Source organism: Haemorhous mexicanus, chromosome 22, assembly GCF_027477595.1.
Source record: "Haemorhous mexicanus isolate bHaeMex1 chromosome 22, bHaeMex1.pri, whole genome shotgun sequence".
In the NCBI taxonomy this organism is placed as follows: domain Eukaryota; kingdom Metazoa; phylum Chordata; class Aves; order Passeriformes; family Fringillidae; genus Haemorhous; species Haemorhous mexicanus.
Window position 1 is genome coordinate 1394332 of NC_082362.1, and position 24911 is coordinate 1419242.

The 24911-nt window shown below is 51.7% G+C and overlaps 1 protein-coding gene across 2 annotated transcripts in view; it reads right to left on the minus strand.

Moving 5' to 3' along the window:
* Positions 1-24911, minus strand: part of GALNT17 (polypeptide N-acetylgalactosaminyltransferase 17) — a 235715-nt gene that overhangs the window by 144741 nt on the left and 66063 nt on the right. For both annotated transcript variants that reach the window (XM_059866015.1, XM_059866014.1), the window contains exons 3-4: positions 11238-11404; positions 2006-2180 (exon numbers count right to left, since the gene is read on the minus strand). In XM_059866015.1, coding sequence (XP_059721998.1) covers positions 2006-2180; positions 11238-11404 — 342 coding nt within the window. The remainder of the gene's footprint in view (positions 1-2005; positions 2181-11237; positions 11405-24911) is intronic.

Consider the following 24911-nt stretch of genomic DNA (forward strand, 5'->3'; position numbering starts at 1 on the left):
CTGCAGCTCCACTCAATTCCCTCCCAATATCCCATCCATCCCTGCTCTCTGGCAGTGGGAGCCATTCCCTGTGTCCTGTCCCTCCATCCCTTGTCCCCAGTCCCTCTCCACCTCTCCTGGGAGCTCCCTTCGGGTCTGGAATCCACTCAGAGCCTTCTCCTCTCCAGCTGAACAACTCCAACTCTCTCAGCTTGTCCTCACAGCACAAGTGCTCCAGCCCTTTGTGCTCCTCCTCTGGACCCACTCCAGGTCCATGTCCTCTTTGGATACAAAGCTGGTCCACAGGCTGGAAACCTTCCCTTCTGTAAAGCAAGGCTTGGTTCAAACCATGCCTGAACTAGTCCAGACTTCCCCCAGATCCCAAAACCCTGGGCAGAACAGGAACATTCTGGAAAGCAGGACTGTTTGAAGGACTTTTTTCCCTTGGGATGCAGTTTGATGACACTATAGCTAAAAACATTCATCTCTGGGATGTGTTCAGAGCCAGGGGTGTGCTCAGCCTCACCTCTGCAGCTCCAGAGCCAGCGAGTGCCCCGGGGTCAGTGCCCACACCAGGGGGAATTTGGGGGAACTGGCACTACCAATGCCCCCAGTGACAGCAGCAGGTGGGAAACTCAGGGAGAGTCAAGCCCACACTGCAGAAATGCCTCCTCTCTACCCCTAGGAAAGAGCTTCAAGAGTTCAGTCAGTGGGAGCTCCTCAGTGAATCAGATGTGAGGATTTAGTGACCAGAAAGAGGAATGTTCAACTGGGAATAAAGATCCCAACATCAAAAACAGCTCTTAAAATACCCCCTTCAGCTGCACTGTCATTAAAAAGGATTCAATAGCTGTGCCCAACTCTGCTTTAACAGCTGCAAATAGGGGTTTTGTGGCTGTTACTGTGTTCAAATTCAACACAAGTTTAGCTTCTTCCACCTCCACTTTTCTAAACATGGACCATTTACTTTTTACACTTGGTTAAAGGAAAAAAATTCCCTTTCAGGCTCCTGTCATGACAAAGATTCAAACTTAAGCCACTTGAGCTCAAATGTTCTAAACCTCTCTGAAAAAAATCCTTATGAAACACCTTTTGCTGCTTCTGCACCTCTGCTCTTATTCCCAGCAGCAGAGGAAACAAATCAATCCAAAACCTCTGAGCCTCTCCCTCTGGGATCCAGCAACGGGCACAGAAGTGGGAAACACTTTCTCCTTCATTCCCTTGCTGCCTGGGCTTTTTTCAACTTGCAGGAATTACTTAAGGCTACGGGAATGGGAAATCATCCTGGAAAACATAAACAGGAAGCAGGGAAAGTGCAACGCACAAAGGGAAGGAACAGAGAAAGATTACAAGGAACAAGGCCAAGGAAAAGTTCTCCTCATACATTGCCACCACGCCATTCAATGCAGAAGGAACCCAGAAGGAATTGTGGAGAAGGACTGACATGGCAAAGGATCTGTGTGCCATTCTGTAGGGACACATGAGGACTGAGCAAGCCAGAGGACCTGTGTGTCATTCTGTAGGGACACTGCTGCATTGCACTAAATAGTGATTTAGCTGTTTGCACTGGGTGTTTGGTAATTTGCACTGTTCACATGACTTGTATCCTATGGCCACATGGTTTCCCTCTTTTTCCCCCCCGAAGTGTCGGCCCTGGTGGTCTCTCCTCTGGTTTACCTCTCCCCTCTCCCCTCCCCACTGGTATCCCATTGGTTGCGGTCCTCTTCCTCTGCCCCCATTTCCCTGGGTAATAAAAGCTCCTGCCATGAGGCAATGCCATCTTTTCCCACCTGGGGAGTCACCGGAGTGTGAGGCGTCTCCTCCAAGTCAATAAACAGAGGACATCCATCCCCATGTGGAGAGGAACGCTTTCCAGTCTTTCTCAGATGTAAGATCGTGTGGGCTGGGGTCCACAGCCAGCTGGACTGGACCCAAACAGCCAGCCCAGACATGGTTCTTACAGGACACAAAAGGAGGGGTGTTCCCCTGGTTAATGCCCCCTCTGAGCAAGCCCCTGAGCACCTACCAGCCAGCAGTGAACTCCACGTGGGCATCAAAGAAGCCGGTGACCTGGCCCGTGGCAGCCTTCCAGCCCTCGATGCGGGCCCGGATCAGCCCTTCCCTCTTCTGGTTCCTCACCACCTTGACCAGCCCCGGGTAGCGTTTGTTGACGTACTCCTCCAGCGGCGCCTTCAGCTCCTCTGGGGACAAGGACACACAGCCCGTGGGTTGTGGTGTTACATTTCAGTGAAGTGGTTTGCTCTGTCTCACCCCTCGGAATGTAGGGTTTATTCCAGGCTGTGACCCTCCCCTGCAGTACCATGGATCTGTAGTGCCATTGGCCCCAGGCTGATTCTGTGCCCACTTTGAATCTCCCCGTTAAGCTGTGGGGGGAGACCAGAAGCTCTCTTGACCCTTTGTTCTCTTGGCCCTTTGCTCCCTAGGCTCTCCCTCCCTTCCCTCCCCCTCCCTCCCACTTCCTCCCCTGTTTTGTTGTGATTACAAGGTTTACCCCAGAACCTCGGGTCCCTCCCCTGAAGATTCCCTCCCAGGTGTGTCAGTCACCTCTCCTTTCCCCTCCCTGACCCCTCCCAGCACTGTCTCAGACCTGGCATTCCAGAAAGTGTCGAGTGATTGGCAGATTCAAAGGATGCCCTCTACCCTTGGGGGGCACTGGGCCATCCAGGTGTCCTTTGTCCCTTGAGACCTCCCCTCCTGTACCTGGCTGGTGGCTCCCTACCCCTTCCCTGCCCCTCTCCCCGGGGTTAAAAGGAGCAGCACCCACAGGGTCAGGAGTTCTGCTGGAGCTGGGGCTGGGTTCAGAGGCTGTGGGCCAGAACAAAGCTCTGGATCCAAACCCTCCATCAGAACCGACTCCTTTCCTTCCCCATCACCTTAAAGCTTCTCCACAGAGGGAAACCTGAGGAGCAGACCCTGATATGGGGGGAAGCTCCATGCCACAGCCACCAGAGCTCCTGCACGCCTGAACTTGTCCCCACGTGCCCAGCTGCAGCACCCAGCCAGCCAAAAGTGTCTGTGGGGTGAAACACCACACAGCCATGGCCAAAAGTGTCTGTGGGGTGAAACACCACACACCCATGGCCAAAAGTGTCTGTGGGTCAAACACCACCCAGCCATGGCCAAAAGTGTCTGTGGGTCAAACACCACCCAGCCATGGCCAAAAGTGTCCCTGGGGTGAAACACCACACAGCCATGGCCAAAAGTGTCTGGGGGTGAAACACCACACAGCCATGGCCAAAAGTGTCTGTGGGGTGAAACACCACCCAGCCATGGCCAAAAGTGTCTGTGACTGAAACACCACACATCCATGGCCAAAAGTGTCCGAGGGGTGAAACACCACACAGCCATGGCCAAAAGTGTCTGAGGGGTGAAACACCACACAGCCATGGCCAAAAGTGTCTGAGGGGTGAAACACCACACAGCCATGGCCAAAAGTGTCCCTGGGGTGAAACACCACACACCCATGGCCAAAGGTGTCTGTGGGGTGAAACACCACACAGCCATGGCCAAAAGTGTCTGAGGGGTGAAACACCACACAGCCATGGCCAAAGGTGTCTGTGGGGTGAAGCACCACAGTGCTGCTGTTTGGTTCACAGCAGGGCCAGACAAGTCCAGGCACGTCCCGTCTGACTGCATTGGCAAATTTTCCAACACCCCCTTCTCCCTCAGAAACCACGCTGCTCCTGGGGCTGGGATCCCCAACTGACCCTCCTCTAATCAGCACCCTCAGAAGCTGTGTGGAGTCTCCTTGCCTGCCTGCTGGCTGTTACCAGGGAACACAGCTTAGGGGGGCCCTGGGGACTCCCCAGGGACCCCCCCCTCAAACAAACTGCATCACCATGGGACAGGGACACAGCTCCCAGCTGGAAAAAACCCACCCTGGGCAGGGACTGGAGCAGGGGCATTGGGGAACACCCTGCACCCACTGAGGGACACAATCCCCTGGGCTCCAGCCATGCTGGGCTGCACAGGAGGCACCGAGCACAACCCACACAGGAGAGGCTCAGGGTGGCCAGAACGCTGCTGTTGGGCCACTGAGGAGCCCACGGGCCACCTCAGACACTTACAGCCCTCTGCACTAAAAGAAATGGAACTGAAACACAAAGTCATGGCCAGCAAACAGCAGCACTCTGAACTCCTCATGGAGGTCTGAGCTGAAAGCACTGCTAGAAATGCTGCAAAACCCACCCAAAATGACTCAAACTACATCAAAACCATGTCTGAGCTTGGCTGCCCTCTTCACTTGGCCTCACCACTACAGCCTTGGCACTTGCTGTTTGTTTTGCCACCAGAAAAGTTGAAACTCCCCTTGCTTTTGTGAGGGGATGAAAGGGATCCTGGCTTTGTTTAGAAGATCCTCCCATCACGTATCTCGTGCTCACTGCAGCTCATTGCCCTCTGCTGCTTCCCCAGGCCTGTGTGAGCAGTGCCTGAGACCCTCAGGGACCTGCAGCCCTCAGCCACCACCAGCACAGAAATCCTCCAGAGTACAAGATCTGAGCATGAAAGACCCAGAGGGCTTTGAGGGTGGAAGCAGATGGAAGGTTCCAATAAAGGATAAACACCAGTGTGTTTTTCCAGCCCTTTGGAAAAGTGCCAGTTCCCTGCTAGAGGAGCCTCAGTCCTTTCAGTGCCTGTTGCACCAGCTCAATGCACAAAGGTCTGCTGGAGGGAGGAGCTCTGAAAGCTCAGCAAAGCCACTGGGCACCAACACAAACTCTCAACACCATGAAAGCAGCTCCTGAGAGTATCTTTCATCCCTGTGAGGCTTCAGGACTGCAGAAAATGAAGATATGACCCGTGACCTCAAATTATACTCTACTACCCTTCACTGCACTCTCTCTCTCCTGGAATAAAAATAAAGAGGGAAAAAAAAAAGCCACCATTAATCATCCACATGGTAAAATCCTTGAGACACACGAGCACACGTGGGGTCCCACATGAAGGAAACACACAATGGAGAGCAAAGGAGTAAACAGCAAGTCTCATCTGCTTTGAAATCTTCAAAGGAAAAGGATTATCTGTTCCCTTCCCTGCCACGCCTCCACCCAGGCACAGCAAATGTGCTTTCTCCACGCTGCCTTTCTGGGATGCTTCCCCTCACATCTCCATTTCCCCAAAGTCTCCTTTCTCTTTTATGCTGAAGTGGGAATAAAAAGAATAAAGCAAATGAGCCCCTTCCTCAATTCAAAGCATCTGCATCACACACATCCATAACTCAGCAACTTCCATTTCATGCTGAGCCACTCAGAGCAGAACCAGAATTTTATGGAGACAACAACTCTCCCAAATGGTTTTAGGGAGACAAAGACACCTATTTTTTGGACAGATGAAGCCCCACAAGCCCAGCATTTGGCATCTCACGTGGCTTTGGCAGCAGGTAAGTCAGTAATGCAGCAGGCCACTGCACCACAGAGTGATTAGAACAACTTTCACATTGGAGGTGGAGTCTCAGTGGAAGGAAAACATGAGAACTCCCCTGGGGAATTGTCTGAGCGGCTCAAAGCAGAGCAAAGCTCCAGTGGAACAGAGGAGTTGTAATGTCCCAGCTCACAGGCAGCACAGGGTCAGCCCTGAGAGCCCCCTGTGCCCAGCCCAGTGTGGGACAGCAGCTCCTGAGAATGTCCCCAGGCAGCCACAGCCACTCCCCTGCTGTGTCCTGGTGCCAGCAGGGGCACAGTGACCTGGGGGGAGCAGGGGGGACTGTGCCACCACCCTGAGCCCTCCTGGGATGGGACTGTGCCACCACCCTGAGCCCCTCTGGGATGGGACTGTGCCACCACCCTGAGCCCCCCTGGGATGGGACTGTGCCACCAGCCTGAGCCCCCCTGGGATGGGACTGTGCCACCACCCTGACACACAGGGGTCAGGGACTGCTCTGACTCTGGCAGTGGGGTTTTTTTGTTGTTGTTGTTGGTTTTTCTTTTTTTTGTTTGTACTATTGCCTTTGTATTTTTAGTTTTCCTAGTAAAGAACTGTTATTCCTATTCCCACATGTTTGCCTGAGAGCCCCCTAATTTCAAAATTATAATAACTCAGAGGGAGGGGGTTACATTTTCCATTTCAGGGGAGGCTCCTGCCTTCCTTAGCATACATATGTCTTTTCAAAGCAAGGCACATCCCCACCCCAAATCCTGCCCACATGCTGTGGTAGCCCCCAGAGCTAAAGGAAGGAACTGCCTGTAGGCACAGAGAAAGGAGCAAAGACCAACAGCCCCAGAGAAGCTCAAGGAATTACCAATAGCAGGGAATTCCATGTGCAGCACTGGCCAGGTGTCTCTGGGAGAGGACCACACCTCCACACCCCTAAGGAAAACATCTTTGTGTTTGCCAGGCTCAGCTGGGTGGGAAAAGCCTACAGAGGCCAAGGTGTTATCAGAAACACTGGAGGGGTCAGGGCTGGGAGTGCTCCAGGGCCGTGGGAGACCCCAGGTACCCCTGTCCCACATTGTCACCTGCCTGAAACTCCAAAGCCATCAGGGCTGGGATTTCTGCTTAAACCAGCTCCTTCAGCAGGCAATAAATAAATGTGAACACTTTTCAGGCAGACTCAGAGCCAGGGGAGTCTCTGAAGGTTTTTACCTGCAGCTGGACAAGAGGAAATTGTGACAGGGGAGCAGGGGGATGAGTCAGTTCTCCCAGGGAAAGCTGGTCCCAGTCAGGGCATGCAGCTCCAGCCTCTGCTCACTTGGTTCAGCAAAACCCAAAGAGAATCACAGAATACCCTGAGCTGGAAGGGACCCACAAGGACCATGCATCCTGCACAGACACCCCTTCTGTTATAGATGGATAATGAGATGATTGGCTCTCACAATTAAGGGGTAACTATTGTGTGAATATTAAGAAAAGCTTTAGTGATGTACAGTTATGTTATTGTAGTTTAGGTGTCCTCTGTTCTCCCCACAGTTCCCTTTCCCCCCTGTACTGCTGCCATCAGACAGCCTGGGCTGTCTAGGACAGGTACAAAGAATCTGCACAGGTGTCCCTTGCCTGGGGCAGGTGGGAATGGAAAAGCTTGGGGGTGCTCAGGGGGTGGGCATGGCAACTCCTGACCTCCAATCCAGCTACAAAGCAGTCTGCACTGATAAATGGCAAAGAAGAGCTGACTGACAGACCTTGGGAATGACCAAGGGCTGGCTGATGCAACCCCAGGGGTATAAAAGCCTGAGCATCCAGCTTGAAGATGAACTGGCCATGTGGTATCTATGAGGGGCAGTTCCCAGTGCTGCAAATTCTTCCTGATATAGCCCTTTTGTTGTATTTTTGTCAAGGTTTACTAAACCTTTTTAAATTTTCAAAGTGAGCAGTTGTTTCTCACCCCAACAAACCCACCCTGTGCTGCTCTGCTGCTCTCCTCACAGAGCCTCAGGGCTGAGCACCCATGGGACAGCCCGGGTCAGCTGCAGTTCAACAACACCCCATGCTCAGGCTGCACCAGCTCCTTCTCTCAGCTCCAGTTAAACATCCCATGCCCAGCCCTGGAAAGGCTGGGATGTGGCTCAGCTCCTGCAGGTCCCCTCTGAGCACAAACACCCAGGCAGCCCCCAGGAGATCGAGGCATGGGCGCTGCTGCTGGAATGAGAACAACAAGGAGGGGATCCCTCGAGTCCCAGACCCAGGCAAATTACAACCCTGAGCATGTCTCCCCTGGTGGAGCCAGCTCCTTTAAACAGCCTTTTATCCAGAGGGTTTCCTGTATTCCGAGAGGTTTGCTTTTCAAAGAGATGTTATCCCAGATTAAAAACGCTAAAAGACACAACAACAACTAAAAAAAAAAAAAAACAGGTGATGATTAAGCAACAGAGTCAGACAAAGTGTGCAGCTGTGAGATAACACAGCATCTCAGGGGCTCGTGGCTGCATCCTCCCCCAGCCAGGGAACCTCGTTATCACTCCCAAACACAACCTGCACACTGCCTTTGGAATTACAGCCCTGCAACAAGCACAAACAAAAGCAGCCTCCAAAAGAGTCTTTATGAAGTGTAATGTGCAGCTCAAGGGAGAAGGGGGTTCAAACTACAACTCCCCAAGCTTGCTCCTTCAAGGAGGGATTTTTTTTTCCCTGTTACATTACATTGGCATCTTTTATCTATTTACAGCTCAGACATAAAGCATCAGAATGCTGGTGTTCATTAACTTTAATCTCTCACTGCACACTTTTGTGTTGTGCTGTGCTGTTGTACAACAAAGCTGAGAGCAGGGAGTGTCTAATGAGGCTTCAGAAGCTCTTTGTTTCAGCCTGAAAATCTCACACCAGCACAGGCTTTGCTCCTGGCTGTCACAGCTCTACCTGGAGGGCACAGAGCCAGGTGGGCAGGGCAGGTAGTTCTTGCCTCCACCCCTGGGGCTAATCTTAAAACTTGATTTGGAAATCTCTGTTAATATTTGGTGCTTTGTTCTTGAGTTACCCAGATTTGCTGTGATTCCTCTTCTCCCCTGACAAACCCACACAAACCCCAGTCAGGGACTGTCCTGAGCCTTCAGCAACTTCCCCAAAGCTGCTTCTGGTGACCCAGGGCACAGCACAGCTCTGGGCTTGGGCACTGCTCCCTGGAGCCAGCCTTCTCTCAGGTTACACAGCTGAGCCTCCAAAGGCTTTTCCTGGGCTACAGCCACAGAATTGTCCCTCACTCCCACACAGCTGCTCCCACAGAGGCTGAAGAAATTCATTCTTGTTCAATCATAGCCTCCAAAGTCACACCCACACAGCCCCATCCTCTTCCTGATCCTCCAGGATTCATCTCTATATCTGAGAGCTCATGAGGAACTATTTTCCTGTAATTATTTTCCTGTAGAAGCCAAATCTATTTATTATGATGACTTTGTTTGTAATATCCAAAGCATCAACTCTCCAATGCTGCTGTTGCTGCTCAGAATGATTGCCCACCATTAGTGGGAACTCTGTGACAATGGTCTTGCCATTAATAATTCCTGGCTGTCACTACAGCTCCTCCAGGACACTGAGAGGGAGCACATGGTCCCAGAGATACGTTCTGGTTTGTATCATTTCTTTTACATGAGAAAAGTAGATTATTACACGCTTGGGAGGAGCTCTTCATAAACATCTGCCAAGTTACCTCATTATCTTCCTTCAAATCCCTCCTTAAAAATCTCATTTGTCATGAGGCCTGCAAAGCCTCAGCAGCAGAACACTGGCATTATTAACTCACCCTGCCAGCTGATGGCACCACCTCAGTCCCCACCCCAGTCTCCTGGTGCACCCAATGTTCCTGAGGACAGAACTCCTCAGGGAAGTCCAACCCTCAGCACAGCCCTAGGCCACCATGAGGGACTCTGGACATTCCTGATTCCAACCAAAGCACCCTCGGGGTGGGATGCAGCCTAGCTGTGCCAGGACACTGGGATTTTCCCACCTTGTGCCCAGGAAGTTTGAACTTGTCCATCAGTTGGGGTCATCTCCCTGCCTCCCCCTCCCTGGTGCTGTACAAGACTCCAACACAACCCAACACTCCAACACAACCCTGGCAGTGTCCCAGGCCAGGCTGGACAGGACTTGGAGCAGCCTGGGACAGTGGAAGGTGTTCCTGCCATGGCTGGAGTGGCTCTGGATGGGCTGTAAGGTCCCTTCAACCCAAACTTTTCTGGGATTCTGTGAAAGCCCAGAGCTGGAAGTGCTTGAACACAGTCCAAGCTTTGGGCACCCCTCTGCCTGCCCTGCCATCCCCCAGCCCCAACCCTGCCAACCCCCAGTGGTGCCCTGCCATCCCACAGTGGGTACAGGATCCCACCCTCATCCTCACTGCCAGCTGCAGCCCTGGCCTTGCAGACACTCTAGGAAGGATTTGTTTTGCTGTCCTGTGCCTTTCCAGTGTCTCCAGAGTACCTGGCTCACCATCAGCCTCACCCTGAGTGAGGAAGAGGCTGTTCAGAAACACATCCTTTGTGCACAGTCCCGAGGGGAGAAGCTCAGTGAGTGTCACCAATGGCTTCTCTTTGAAAGAGCTCTCTTTGCCCCATTAATAGGATAAAATCTGGAGAAGGAGCCTCTCATTCTGGTATTTCAAGTGCTGGGCGCTGTGGGATACCCCAGCAGCACCTCACCTGCACTTGCCCTTCCCAGCTCTGAAATCCCACAGCTTCACCCTGGCACCATCCAAGCTCCTGCCCTGGGGCTGCTGGGCTTCCCACTGGCTGAGGAGCTGCCCTCCTGATTCCTTTACTGGTAATGAGAACTCATCAGCTTTCCGTGGTGCATCAGTACTGTGGTGTTTGAGTGCCTATGTTTACAGCCTGAACAGCTCCCTGTGCACCAGCTGCTCTCCTCACGGGCAGAGACAACCTCTCAGCTCCCTCTGGAAATGAGCTCTCCACACCCTGCACCCCGCCCTGCTCTTCCCTCCAATCACAGCATCCATGGCACTCCTGCATTAATTTTTTTAAAATAACAATAAAAGGATGAAACCACAGCACAAATGAAGGAGGCAGTAAACAAAGTCACTTAACTATTTGCTGTCCTTCACAAGGATTTTAACTGCCCTGGTTACGTTGTCCGAGTGGATATTGGAAAGAAAAAAAAGAGAAGATTCTTGGAAGAATTTGAGTCTGAAAATGCTTCCTGCAGTTCTGTGTTATCAAAAGTCAGAAGGGAAGGAATGACTGAGAGCAGGTTGAACCAAAGGACACTCGTCTGTAATGTGGGAAACATCCCCTCCAGGCTGTGACAGGGTCTGACCTGGACAGGTGAGCTGGCATTATTTCCTCCTCTTCCTCTTTCCTGTTCCAGAACTCAGGGAACAAGGGTCCCTGCAGAGCACCAACCATCTATAAAGCCTGGGATGGCATGTTACAGCAGGGAAACCGAGGCACACACAGAGGAAACATCTCAGTAAATAGCCCTGGCAGGTGCCAGAGCAGAAATCCCTCTGGGCTCCAGGCTCTTGTCCTGGCAAATATTTAGAGGTGCATATCTGCAACAACCAAAGTTATTTTCAGAAACGAGGATACCCTGAAACCAGAGCTCCAGGATGGTACTGAAGGGAAAGGTCAGATGGCTCTCTGGTTTCCTTCACCCTCCTGCTCTCAGCTACATTTTCAATCAACAACTCTGAGATTTAACTGTGCTTTGATCCTGTTCCCCACCGGAGAAGCTGCAGAGAACTGTGTGCCAGCAGCACACCCACCCCCTCACCCCACATGCCCTTCCTCAGGAACCCTCCAGGAGATTCCAGAGCAAAGCCAGCCCCTGCTGGTGCAGCTGGAGCTGCCAGTGCTGCTCACCCTCGTCGCTGTTGTCGTCCACCAGGATGATCTCCTTGAGCAGGGGGGCCGGGGTGTGGTTGACGGCGCTGTGCACCGAGCGCAGGATCACCGACAGCGCCTCGTTCACAAAGATGAAGATGATGGAGATCTGGGGCAGGTCCTTCCCGTATTTTAGCTCTTTGCACCTGCAGCACAAAGGGCAGAGGGGTCAGCAGAGCTCACAGAGCAGCGCTTCCAGCCAGGCTCGTGGCAAATCCCAGCTGTGCACAGTTGTGCACACCCAGTGCCTCGAATCACTGCTGCTGGGGAGATAACACAGCAAAGCACAGCATCCCCAGGCACATCCAGAGCCCACCCCACCTGTGTGTGTGGGCAGATAACCAAGAGTGGCCTCCAGAACACAGCAAATGCCTCCGGCAGTTCAGGGGAAACTCCCCAGTCCCACTCTGCCCCAAGATGCACAGGTGCTCAGAAATGAGCCTTGTTCTTCAACAGCACTTGGGAATTTTCCTCCCATTTGCTTCGGAAAGAAATGAACATACAATGAGCCTTGGTTAAATAGTCTCAATAAATGTTTTTGCTCTCTCAGCAGATACTCCTGAGCACACTCCTCTCTCTGAAGCTGTGCTGTGACCTGGTGTCTTTGCACTCCACAGCCAGGATGGTCAAACCCAAACCCTTGTGATGACCTCCCTGGTTTCAGGAATCATTCCTTAACTAGGGCAGGTTTGGGACTAGGTCTCTGCTCACACAGACTTCAGAGCAGGACAAAAGCAGGAGCTCCCAGGTTTCCACCAGCACCGGCCCTGGCAAGCAGCAGGTCCATGTTCCATGGACACACCAGAGCTGGAGACAGGGCCATCCATGGAGTAGGGCTGGGGCAGCTCTGAGGGAAGGGGTGTTCCAGGTGACCCCAGCTCTCCAGGGAGCACAGGGACACAGATGTTGTTTCCCTGCCACGTTCCATCTCAACTAGATACCTCCTCTTAACAGAGCAACTGTGGAAAGCGAACAGGAGATCTTAAACCACTTCCAACAATTTAATTCAACTCTCCAGCTGCCCCTACAATAAATCCAGGTGGGGCAAGGACAGAAGGAGCCTCCCCATCCCCTCTCCACATCCCTCACAGATTAGACACAGAATAGGAGCAGAGTTCCCAGAATTACAAAGAGTGTGCACGGAGCAACCCTGCCCAGATAAGCAAAGACCAAAGGCAGAGTGACATCCCAGCAGCTCCTCAGCTCCCCAGCAATGCCTCTGCATTTAATTGTCCTGGGTGTTTCTTAGGCAACAGCAGGCGTTCTTCAGACTCCAGAATGAGACTTGGGAGACTAAGATTTCCACAGAAACAGAGTTTTCTTTATGAATCTTCTTAATTTAAACAAGTTTGCTGGGTGACAACACGGTTGTGTTTCTTGATTTAATTATTGCCTACCCTACAGCAAGCCAAGAGCTCAACAGAAGGGAACCAAACACTGAAAAGGATATTCCAAAGGGAAAATCTTTCTTTAAAATGAATGAAAGAATGGTCATGATGGGGCAAAGTGACAAGTGACCCTGAAATCCTGCCAAGAAAGTCAAACTAAACTGACTCAGACATTAAAAACAGCTTTTGGTTGATGTTGATACCTGCTCTGGTGAAGTCAAGGCTGTCACAGGAGCAGGAGCGTTTCCTTTTAATCATTGCTCACCTCTGGGCAGCCTTCCCCCAAGGAATGCTGCAGGGGATAAAGAGCTCAGCCTGTGATCAAAGAGCTCTGGAGGCAAATCCAAACCCAGCTCTTTGAGGCTCATCTCCTGCTCATTGGCATTCTCCCTGTACCACTCCTACCAGGGTTCTCCCTCCCCAGTGCCAGGACAGGCGGAGAAGGATCCAGGGAGAGCAGGTGAGCCTGGGAGGGAGGAGTGGGAAAGGCCAGCCCACATTGCTGGGGCACTCCAGTCCTCCAGGGGCAGGAGAGGCCTTGCACCAACGCCCTGCTCTGGTGGCTTTGGTTCCCAGCTCAGAGCTAGGAAGGCAGCAATTGTAAACCAAATGAACATCAAGGTTGTTGTGTTCCTCCCACGGGGTCCCTTCAGTGCTGGTGCCAAAAGCCGTGGGGTGAGGGATGCTCTGCCACAGCCTGCAGCTCCACGAGGCTTCCTCCAGTGCACAGAGCAGCAAATATCCCTGCAAATGTGCAGGAAAACACTGGAGCTGTCCTGGGAAGGGAGGCGAAAAGGGCAGAGCAACTCTTGAGCTCAAACATCACTGGGAAGGCCAGGGAGAAGCTGCAGGAAACAGTGGGAATGGTGAGGGCATGAGGTGGGGAGTGCTGGGCTTTGGCTTGTTGGGTGGTTTGGGCTTTTTCTTTTAAACATTTTTCATAGAAAAAGGGCTGATCTGGATGCTTTATCCTTCAGCCCTTGTGCAGGCAGAGGCACAGGTGTCACTGCTCCACTGGGGAACACTCAAACCTGCAGGGAGGACTCACTGGGGGTCAGCTGTCCTGGGATAGCTGAGGCTGTCCATGGCTGCAGCCCCCACACCTCCCTCCTCACCTGCACCCTCCTGCACCCCCAGGAACAGCACCCTGCCCACCTGAGGGGCTGCCTTTTCTGCAAGGGTGGGTGGGCACTAGGTGGGATATCCCTGCTGCCTTCAGAACTTCAATGACAACCCTGAGGAACAGCACAGAGAATCCAGCACCAACCCCAGGTCCCAGCAGGAGCTCCAGTGGCTCAGGGAGAGTCCCAGGCAATGCACTAAACCTCAGCTGAGACTCTTGACCCCCTCTGCCCACAGCTATCCCCCTCAGCCCTTGGTTGTGTGCCAGCCAAGGTCCTTGGAATTCAGATCCCAGGCCAAAATACTTAAAAATTCAGTGAGACCTTAGGGCCCCTTCCAGTGCCTAAAGAGGGCCCACAGGAAGGCTGGAGAGGGATTTTTTTGCAAGGAAAAGCAGTGATAGGATAAGGGGGAATGGTTTTAAATTCAAAGACAGTCATATTGGGAAGGAATTGTTCCCTGGCAGGGTGGGCAGGCCCTGGCACAGGGTGCCCAGAGCAGCTGGGGCTGCCCCTGGATCCCTGGCAGTGCCCAAGGCCAGGACTTGGAGCAGCCTGGGACAGTGGCAGTTGTCCCTTCCTGGGACAAGAAGGGCTTTAAGGTCTCTGCAACCCAAAGCACTCAGGATTCTGTGAATCTCAGGTTTTATTTCTAACACCCAGCTTGTGCTGTATCTGACCAGCCCAAAGCAAGTAATGCTCCAGGAAGTAAAATGTTCAGGGGAACACTCCCTACACTTGAAAACTTCTACATTTAAATGAAATACAAGGGTCAGACAACACGTGTCAGTGATTAGCTACCCAGCTGAAACCCAGCCCATCATTAGGTGTTGAATTTAGCCCACATTCCTCATTCCAAAGGCTGCCTCAGAAAGTTCTCCCTGCCCATGGAGCAGGTGCTCTCCAGCCACCTGCACATCTGCAGGTGGCCCCAAGGCAGAGGTCCTGCCACACCTGCAGGACAGAGGCGGGGAAGCCAAAAAGAGTCCACAACACTCCCCAGGAGGGGAAACCTCTCAAGAGCTGACCACCCTTATTAAGGTAAGGAAAAAGGCTTCTCTGTGGTATTCACACGCCCTCTGAACAGAGAGAAGCTGTGAGACAAGCAGATAAGAAGGAAAACACAATTCTTATCTCGCTTGCTGTGCCTGTGTTGTGCTAAAGTAGAATGCAATATGGAGATTGTTTGCCCAAAGTGAGGATTTTTGTTCCCTTGGCCTAGCAGGGCCAAGAAGTGTGTGTGTGTGGGACTGTCACGGGACAGTCACGAGAGAATCGGAGATGAGTGCAGCTCTGTGCAGTTGTGAGCAAGAGTGAGTGCTTGGCAGATTCAGTTTAGATGAAATGTAAATAGTATAGTACAATAAAGTAATTCATTAGCCTCCTAGTCATAGAGTCAAATGTATTATTCTCTCTCCCCTTCCTCGAAGTCGAAGTTGCTTTTGATTTACAATACTTCTCCCAGCATGCCTTGCTGTGACATGCAGATTCCATGTATCCCATTGGCCCTTCCCCCTGCTCCACCCCTGTGCCCTCATCCCATTGGCCCTGGTGTTCTGTCCCACCCCCTGAGATCCCCATATAAACCCTGCTTCCCATACTGTATGGCTCTTGGTCCCAGGATCCCTTTGGGGAACAAGCTCAATAAAGGCTCCTCCACATGGAGACCCCTTGTTCTGCATCTCCTGGATCCCAGAAGAGCTGAAATCACCCAGGGTGAGCACAGACCTGCCTGTGCCCCTAAGGTGTCTTTTTCATGGTGCTTCTTCTCGAAGGTCACAGCACCCACCATGACACAGAGGCACTGGGCCAGTCTGCAGCAAGTCCTGACAGGAGAAAACTGAGGCAGGCTGCAGGGGATCCCTCCCCATCACTGCTTTGTAGGGGAACACCCCCCTGCAGCACAGAGCACCTGCCAGCATCTCAAAATGAATCAATGCAGGTTACACAATTACATTTTGCCCCACTAAATCCTGCTCTCTCCAATTACACCCAGGCTGGGACCTGCTTGGAGGATTTATATTGAAATGTCGTGGATCAGTAGAGGAAAGAAAGAGCCACCTCACAGTTTTGTCTCTCCTTTAGATCAATGAGGTATCAAAGAAGCATTTTATGTCCCATTAAATCATACTTGAATATGTTTCATTAAATCATGCTCACAAAACTCTCCAAGCCTGAGGAGGCTGGAGAAAAACTCCCCATGTTCAGCACTGGGTTTAATTTAAGGACCTTGCTGAGGTCTCATTGAGAAATGTTCTTGGCCTCCAACAGGGGGGGAAAAGGGGTTTGGTCTGTGTTGGTCCAAGGCTCAGGCATGAAGGGAGAGGTGTAGGAGGAGATCAGGGAAAGATTCTTCCCCCAGAGGGTGCTGGGCACTTCCCAGGCTGCCCAGGGAATGGGCACAGCCCCGAGGCTGCCAGAGCTCCAGGGATGCCCAGGCTGGTGCTGTTGGGGTGTCTGGGCAGAGCCAGGCCTGGACTGAGTGATCCCTGGAGATCCCTTCCAGCTAAGGACATTCCAGGATATCCTTTCTCACTTCAGGACAGACTGAGGAGCTGAGGACTGACAGCAGCCCCTGCATAAAACAACTCCCAACATCCTCCCCACCCCTCCTGCGGGGACACAGGATCTGGGTGGGTGCAGAGGTGACACAACTCCTGCACTGTGACCACCACCACCCTTACTGGGTCCCAGATTGTTATTCTACATAAAGCCCAAGTCTGCAAACATGAGAACCTGCAAGCACACCCACAAAACAAATGCATTTACAGAGAACATCTTTTCACCCGGTTTATGTAAGAAACCATCCCAAAACAAAGGAAGGCTGACAAGGGGAGCTGGGGAAAGAGGAAGCAGGGCTGAGTTTCTGCTGAACAGCTTGGCACACATCAGGCTGGATTAATCAAGTCAGCCAAATTCAAAAGACAAAAAGCATAAACCCCAGCTCTGCTCCAACTCGTGTTTGCCTGCTGCAGAGCCTGCTTTGAATCCTCTGATCGTTTGTTTTCTGCTCAGCACACAGCTGTAAATCCACTCTTCATAGCAGCCAGTGAGATTAGGATGTTTATTGTCTGTCTCAGTAACAGAAAAGGGATATCCCAGCATTTACTGACTCATGATCCCTCAGCAGAAAAATCACCTAGAATCACAACAAACACTCCTAGAGCACAGAGGGGCCACAAAGTGGCAGCTAACATTTACAAACCACCTCTTGCTGCCCAGCGATTTAACAAGATACACTCTATCACTCAATTAACACCTCTCACCTGAGGCACAAAGCCATTTCCATCAACCACCTGGAACTGCTCTGTCTGGCATCAGCCAAACCCCAACCATTTCTACGCCTTCCCAATATAACCCATTGATCAACACCAATAAATGCAGCTTACGGGCAGCTTGGAGTGTGGACTGTTCCTAGACAACAGAGGCACTGCTTGGCTTCAAGGACTTTTCACTCCTTGGCCTTCAGATCAGGGATGGAGACTCCCTGACCCCCCTTTCAGTGAGAAATTTCCTCCATATCCAATCTGAACCTCCCCTGGCCCAGCCTGAGGCTCTTCCCTCTCCTCCTGTCCCTGTTCCCTGGGAGCAGAGCCACAGCAATTGTCCATCCCTCAGAGCCAGGACACAAAGGACACCCTGTGCAGTGCCCACATTCCACACAGGCTCGAACAGGAGCCACTCAGGGTGGGCAGGCCCTGCTCTGCTTTGGAAATACACCCAGCAGAAAAGGTCAATAAAGTAACAGCAGGAAAAGAGCAGCCTGCTCTGTGCAGCCCCTGGAACACACAATCCCTTGGCCTGCCTGGTGCCTGGCACAGGTACGGATGGCAGCACCCTGGGAGATCACTCTGGAGCACACAGGGCTGTGCTGTGCTCTTGGGAGCACACTCATGGCTGGGGCAGCAGTGGGACCTGCTCTGTGCTGCTCAGGGAGGGTCTGAGGAGCAGAGTCTGCTCAGACTCACTGATGACCTGAGTTCTATTTCATAACTACAGCACCATCAGCTCTGATGCTGCACCATCCCTCATCTTCCTAGGGATGCCCCCAGGGCTGTTCAGGACACAAATGTCCCCCAGAGCTTGAAGGGGACATCTCTACCTGTCCTTCTGAAATGCCACCAGCAGCAACCACCAGGGAGAGGGCTGAACCCCCTGGGGCACCCCTGTTAGGGTTCTGTGCTCCCAGGTCTGCAGAACACCCATGCTAGGGTTCTGTGCCCCCAGGTCTGCAGAACACCCCTGTTAGGGTTCTGTGCCCCCAGGTCTGCAGAACACCCCTGTTAGGGTTCTGTGCTGCTCCCTCAGCCTCTGGAGTTATTCCTACAGCTCCTGCTTGGGGTCCTGCTGCACCCCTCTCCAGCTCTGTGGGATCAGCCATCATAGCAGCACACAGGGAGAGTCAGACACAGCAATCTGTGCCAGCTGGCACAAAATGGACCCAGATCACAGGATCACTGAGTGGGGTTTGGTTGGAAGGGACCTTAAAGATCATCTCAGCCCACGCAGATCCTGTGTGCCTGTGGGAGAATACAGGGCAGACAAAGAATCTGGTGGTTCTGATTATAAACATCACACCTCTTTATAAAGTAGATCCTGATGATGGGTTCTCCAAGATTTCCTTCTCTCTTCCATATCAGAGTGCCAGATCTCCCTCCCTCCTGGCCCCCCCCACCTTAATTTCTAATTCTGAGCACCCAGGAGCTCCCCAGTCTGGGTCCTGACTTATTAACGATTTCTCTTTTGGCCATCACACTGAATAAATCCTGCTAACGTGCTTATCAGGAGCTTATCCCCTCCTGACATTTCAGTCTTGTAGCAGGCTCAAGGGTGTGAATATTTAAACAGGCAAATATTCTTTTGATCAGCAGAATAAATGAATTGTTACTTCCTGTCCTTAAACACTGTGGACATTATAGAAGTGCTCAGCTATGCTGGCACATCTTCCACAGGGCTGTGGAGCTGTTCCTATAAAACATGGCTCAGGAGCAGAGAGAGAGTTCCACTCACACATATTTAAATCCCTTTTTTACAATGAGCTGTGGAACTGCCACGTCAGAACCAAGGGTGTGTGAGACACAGCTTGGTCAGAATTAGTGCACAGGAAATTAAATTCTCCCCCAGATTCCAGAGATTGCTATTCCAGAGCAGCAATTCCAGAGATTGCTGCTTCAGGAAAACATCAGCTTCAACTGAGACTCACCACTGCACCTCAGTGCTGAGGTTCCCAAAACTGAGAGCACTCCTCAGATGGGAAGTACCAGCAATCTTACCCCATTACAGAGACAGAGGTCAGGACTCCTGTCATGTGAGGTGCAGGAGCCCACAGTGTGTCCCTGTCACCTGGCATTTTCAGGACAGCACAAGGAATGACATCCACTGTGCCCAGTTCTTGCACAGAGCCCCTGGCTCCTCATCAGTCCCAGCAGGACAAGGCAGGGCTGGCCCCAGCCTCTGCCCTGCATGACCAAGCTCCAGTGTCTCCTTATGGCCACATCTGGCCACATCTGGCCATCCACAGCACAGCTGGGGGCTCCCAGTTTGACAGGTCCTCAGAAGGAGGCTGCTGTCCCCTTAACCAAGGCAGGAGGGATTTAAACACAGGATGTTGAGGTTATGATGCTCAGGGATGAAGGGGTCAGCCCAAGGGGACAGGGGGTCAGCAGGGCTCAGGAGTGAAGGCTGCAGGTCCTGCTGCCCAGCCGGTGGCCTTTCTCTCCTCCCAGACAAGGTAGATTGGGCAGGGAGGAAATTCAGGAGCATCTTTTTCTCTGTTTGTTTTAAAACAGCGCCCTGCAAACAGAGCTGAAATCTGAATGATGTCCAATCAGGCATGGAGTGAAGGAGCAGGCTTTGCAAGGGCTCTCTGCAGCATTTGACAGGATCACAGCAGAGGCAGCAGCACCCTGAGCTCCCCTGCCAGGAGGAGCCCAGACAAGGTCAGCTCAGAGTCCATCACCACGTGCTGAGCAGCCCCTGTGCTCCTGCAGGGCAGGACAGGGCAGGCAGGAGCCCTGAGTGCTCCACAGGGACACACAGGAGCCCTGACAGGGACAGGCAGGACCCTGACTGCTCCACAGGGACAGACAGGAGCCCTGACAGGGACAGGCAGGACCCTGACTGCTCCACAGGGACAGACAGGAGCCCTGACAGGGACAGGCAGGACCCTGACTGCTCCACAGGGACACACAGGAGCCCTGACAGGGACAGGCAGGACCCTGACTGCTCCACAGGGACAGACAGGAGCCCTGACAGGGACAGGCTGGACCCTGACTGCTCCACAGGGACAGACAGGAGCCCTGACTGTGCCCCACAGGGACAACAGCAGGTCCTGGCCACTGGCAAGGGCTGGCTGCTCCCAGATGAAAGGCTCTAATGTCAGACTGCACATTGCCAGGGAAGTGTAAATTACCAGTAAGTTGTAAATTACCAGTGCATGTTCTGAGAGCCTCTGTTGGAGGCAGCTGCTGCTCTGTAGCTGCTCATGTAGGCACAGTCCTGGACAAGGTAACTCACAGACATCTCATCTAAGGCAGAAGCCAGAGCTCCCTTCAAGGTCAATGAAGTGACACTGCCACTGCCAAAGGACAGTTCATTCCAGCCCTCCATCCCTGGTATATTTCTGTCAGGTAAAACACACTGAAGCTGTTCTTTGGGAAGGTGAAAATACCTTCTTCCTCCCCTTATCAGAGGCAGCCCCAGGCTGAAGGTTCAGACACACATCAGTGAGGGAAGGGAGCCCTTCATGTCCCAGCCAGGAACTCCAGGGTGACAGTGCCACCAGTACACGTCCCAGCTGTGCTCAGGCAGGTACTGGCACTGCTGGAAACCTTCCCTCTCAAACTGAAAATGAAATCCTTGGTGCAGAGCCTGAGATAGGAGTGTTTTACTTGAATAGATCTCACGGGAACCCAGGAGTTTGACATCCTCAGGACAGACTTGGGGCAATGAAGAAGAAAAGTGGCCACAACTTGTGCTGCCTGGAACAAGGTGGAATGATGCCACTGCTGGAAGAGCTGGCATAAAAATGATGAACTCAAAAGGCACAATGGACTTTTAGAGACAGCTCTTCTTCTTTGTGATCACAGAGCCACGCTGCTGACGGCTTTATGGACTGGAAGATGAAGAGGTTTTTAAACCTTTCCCATTACATACAGACATCACTGGATAAGTTTGTTTAACCTCTGCCAGAATTGGATCAGCCTCAGCAGAGGGGTATCACTGAGCCCTGTCTGCCAAATTCCTGCATGGGGAATGTCACACAGGGAGGGCTCTGCCACCCCAGCAAATGTCACACAGGGAGGGCTCTGCTATCCCAACATCCCAAGGCTGGCACCAGGGAGAGCTGTGCCATCCCAACATCCCAGGGCTGGCACCAGGGAGAGCTCTGCTATCCCAGAATCCCAGGGCTGGCACCCCCAGAGCCCAGCCCAACCCACGCTGCTCACCAGGGCACACTGACACACTGGTGAGACACTTGTACTGCTGTGGGTGGAAAAGAATAAAAATGAGTCCCAAGCACCATCAAAAGGGTGAAAACCAGCAGATGGGGCTGATTTAGATCTGCTTTTCCCCTCAGATTCCAGTGTCAGGTGCCAGTTAATTGAATGCAATGAACTGCCCATAAGTACTGGTGCCCCTTCCTGTAGGTGACATTGAGGACAGGGAATTAACAAACCAAAGACCACACACAAGCCTTCATTCCAAAGGGCCACAAGTTTCCCTTTATTCCACAGAGGAAGCTCCACACCAGCCCTGCTATTCTGTGGAGAGATTTGCTCCTGTGTGGCTTTTCTTCTGTCACAGGTGACATCATCCACCTGCCAAACAAAATACACAACAGACAGACCTGGGGGACAAAGGTGACCAGCTCAGAGCCCCAGCACACAAAGGCACCCAGTCTAACCCAGTGCAAAACTGCAATGCCATGAAACACCTCACAGCAGGAGGGATCCAACCCACACAGCCAGTCAAACAAAAGCTGAATTATCACTAGGTTAACAAAAAAAACCACAAATAAAAATACTCCAACTTTCCCCTGTCCCCTCATAAAACCCCAAACCAAAACACAATCAGTTTTTAGGGACAGGCTGGAGATGCCCCACAAATGGGGTTTCACATCCTTTTTGTTGTGCCTGCCTTCTCCTGCAGGGATCCAAAGGACAGCAGCCACAGCTCCCTGCCACAGACACTTCAGGAACCTCCCAGTGCCACTCCAGCCCAGAGATCAGGATTTGGGGCTGGAGATTTGTTTGCTGCCACACCAGAGATGCTGACAGGAGCATCTAAAGCCTGACACAGTGACAGAGCTCCTCTGTCACCCTGCCAGCAGCCTTGCCCTCAGAGAAGTGAGGTGTGGCATTGAGTGCACCCTGCCTGCCTGGGTGTCTCTGGGGGAGCACTGGCCATGGATGTGGCACTTGGGGACCTGGTGGTGGCCTGGGCCGTGCTGGGCTCGATGGTCCTGGACAGCTTCTCCAACCTAAATAATTGCATAAGACACTTGACAAAACACAGCAAACTCGTATCAAAACATGTGCAGAGATACACAATGAACTCTAAAGGCTTAAATGTGATTTCTGATGAGCTTAAGTCCACACCTTCCCAAGGCATCCTCGTCACCTACACACCCCAGAGGTTTGCATGCACACCTGAAAAGTGGGGAATTCTGGACTCGTCTTTCACCCTCACATTACCAAGGCCATTGGACTTTCACCTGCTTTTCACCAGCCCTAACACCAAAGCTCCCCCCACCTGCACAGCCAGACACATCCAGACACATCCAAGGCTTGGCTTTGCTGCCTGCAGCTTCTGAGGTTCCCTCTGGCCCACAGAAAACCCCCAGAACTCAGCAGCTGAAGGCCTGGGAGGTAAATCCTGATGCATCCATGGGGCCCTGAAGGGATTGAATGATTTCCCCATGGCTGGGCTGCAAAGCTCCATGGCTGAAGGACAGAATGGTGTAAATCCCACTGCAAGTTCTGCTGTGCCAGCACAGGAGGGTTCAAGCTCCCTGCATGCCTTAATCCACAGGCACTGCTTCCCAGCTCTTCCCTAACATCTGTGCTGCTTCCTGCCTGCAAACCTCAATGGCAGAGGAAAAACCTGCTGGGTTTGTCCTTCTCGTGACAAGCAGCTCCACAAATGAAACCTCTGGTACCAAACAAGCTGCATTTGTGCTGTCCTCTGAAATAAAGCTTCACCAGGAAATGAATTGATCTCCATTTGGCCTTTGTAAAGATTATGAGCAGGCTTTAAAGAAAGCAAATGCTCAGCCTGCTATTCATCCACTTCCTCATCATGCTCCATTCATTAATTGCTTATTCTACTTTGGATTTTGCTGATTCGGTGCACATGTCTGCTTGCAAAAGGGACTGCCAACATTAAATCTATTGTGTCTATCCTGTGATGCACATTCTTTGTGACCCAAGCATCTTAATACACCTAATGCTGTCTGGTACAGTTCACTGTTTACAAATCCAGGTTCTCAAACTATTTCTGACCACAAAGCCCTGAAACGTCCTCATATTTCCCCAGGAAACTCGATTTTAAAGCACCTACTTTATTCCTAGTAATTCTTCTTCAGAAATGTTCAGCTCTATTTTAGAATTAGGGTCTCAAAAATAGTCATTACAATTTAGGGACATACAGACATTTCTAAAGGCACATTACTTGGCAAGTCCTAAGAAGAAATCATCTGCAAAGTTGTAAAAACAGAGTGTAGAGAATGGGATTTACTCTGGTGAGAGGCTCTTGTAATAAAGTTATTAGGCTCAGACAGATCTAAGGGAGATAAAAGCCAGAGCAATTCTAAGTGTCACATCCACTTACCCAGCTCTGCCCATGCCCAGCTCTTTCACACACACACACAATAAGTCATTGAGACCTCCTTGCTCTTGGATTTTTCTGCTGGAAAACTGCACAAATGGCTGCAAGACCAAGGCTGTCAAAGCAGCAGAGCTTGACTCCCCCTCTGCCTGGTCTGGCTGGGCATGAGCTGGTTTGGAACAGAAAAGCTCTGGGCAGTCCAGGGGAGCAGGCTGGTGGCACAAACACACAAGCCCTGATTTCCTTGGAAGCTGACTGGAGAGGAGTGTATCCAAAGCTTAAATTGCTTCATTTAGTCTCATAAGCACAGTTTAGGCACAAGTATTTATGATAACACAGGTATTTTTCAGCAGAGGAGTTCAGAGGAGCACAGAAGCAAGTTGTTAAATTACACTAATCCCATCCTCTGCCAAAGTGATCGTTTAATACTTCTGTTTACATTAGGAACTGTTTTATAGCACACTCCTGCCACAGAAGTCTTCCCTGAAGCACCATGTTCCCAACTTACAAGAACAGGTAATAACTTTGCAGTCAGGAAGGGAAAATTGACAATTAGTGGTATGTATGGCATTAAGAACCCCGAGGTGCAGTGCTATAAATCCATGGTCACAGTGTTTGCAGGTGACACTGAGCAGCACAGAGGAAATAAGAGACTCTCTAACAGACACTAAACAACTCCAGCTGCTTTCCCCAAAGCACTTTCTTCCCAACTGGGTTTAAAGAAAATATTGGGACTTCAAGCACCAAAAGCTTCTGTCACACTGCTGTCCCCACACTAGCTGCCAAAGTGTGTCCAGTGACCTCTGCTTCAAAAGGAAAATAAAAAAATTGTCCTGTGTCCCCATCTAAATCCATGCAGCACGAATCCCTAAACTTTTCCACAGGGAGTCTGGCAGCTCCAGTTCTGGGGGGAACCTGTGTGTCCCAGGAACCAGGCTGCTCCTGCAGGTCACAGGAACGGGCTTAAACAATAACCAACAATTGTAAAGCACAGCTGGAAAAGTGTGCTTTTAGAGCCTTTACTTGGCCAGTTTTTAAGAAAAAGCATTGCTGGAAGTCAGGAGCAGCATGTCCAAACACACTGAGGAATAAAGATCAATACTGGTATTTATTCCACAGCCTGCTGGTTTGTATTAGTGCTGGGGAAGCAATGGAGCAGCAAAGAGGCTTTTTCCTCTCTGCAAATCATCCCGAAGGCAGCAGAAGCTGCAGCCCCATCCCTGGAGGGCAGGAGGGGCACAGGGCACCAGCAGCCCCTGCACACACAGAGCAGCAGCAGCAGCTCCTCAGAGCTCAGGGCCCTGAGGATGCAGGAG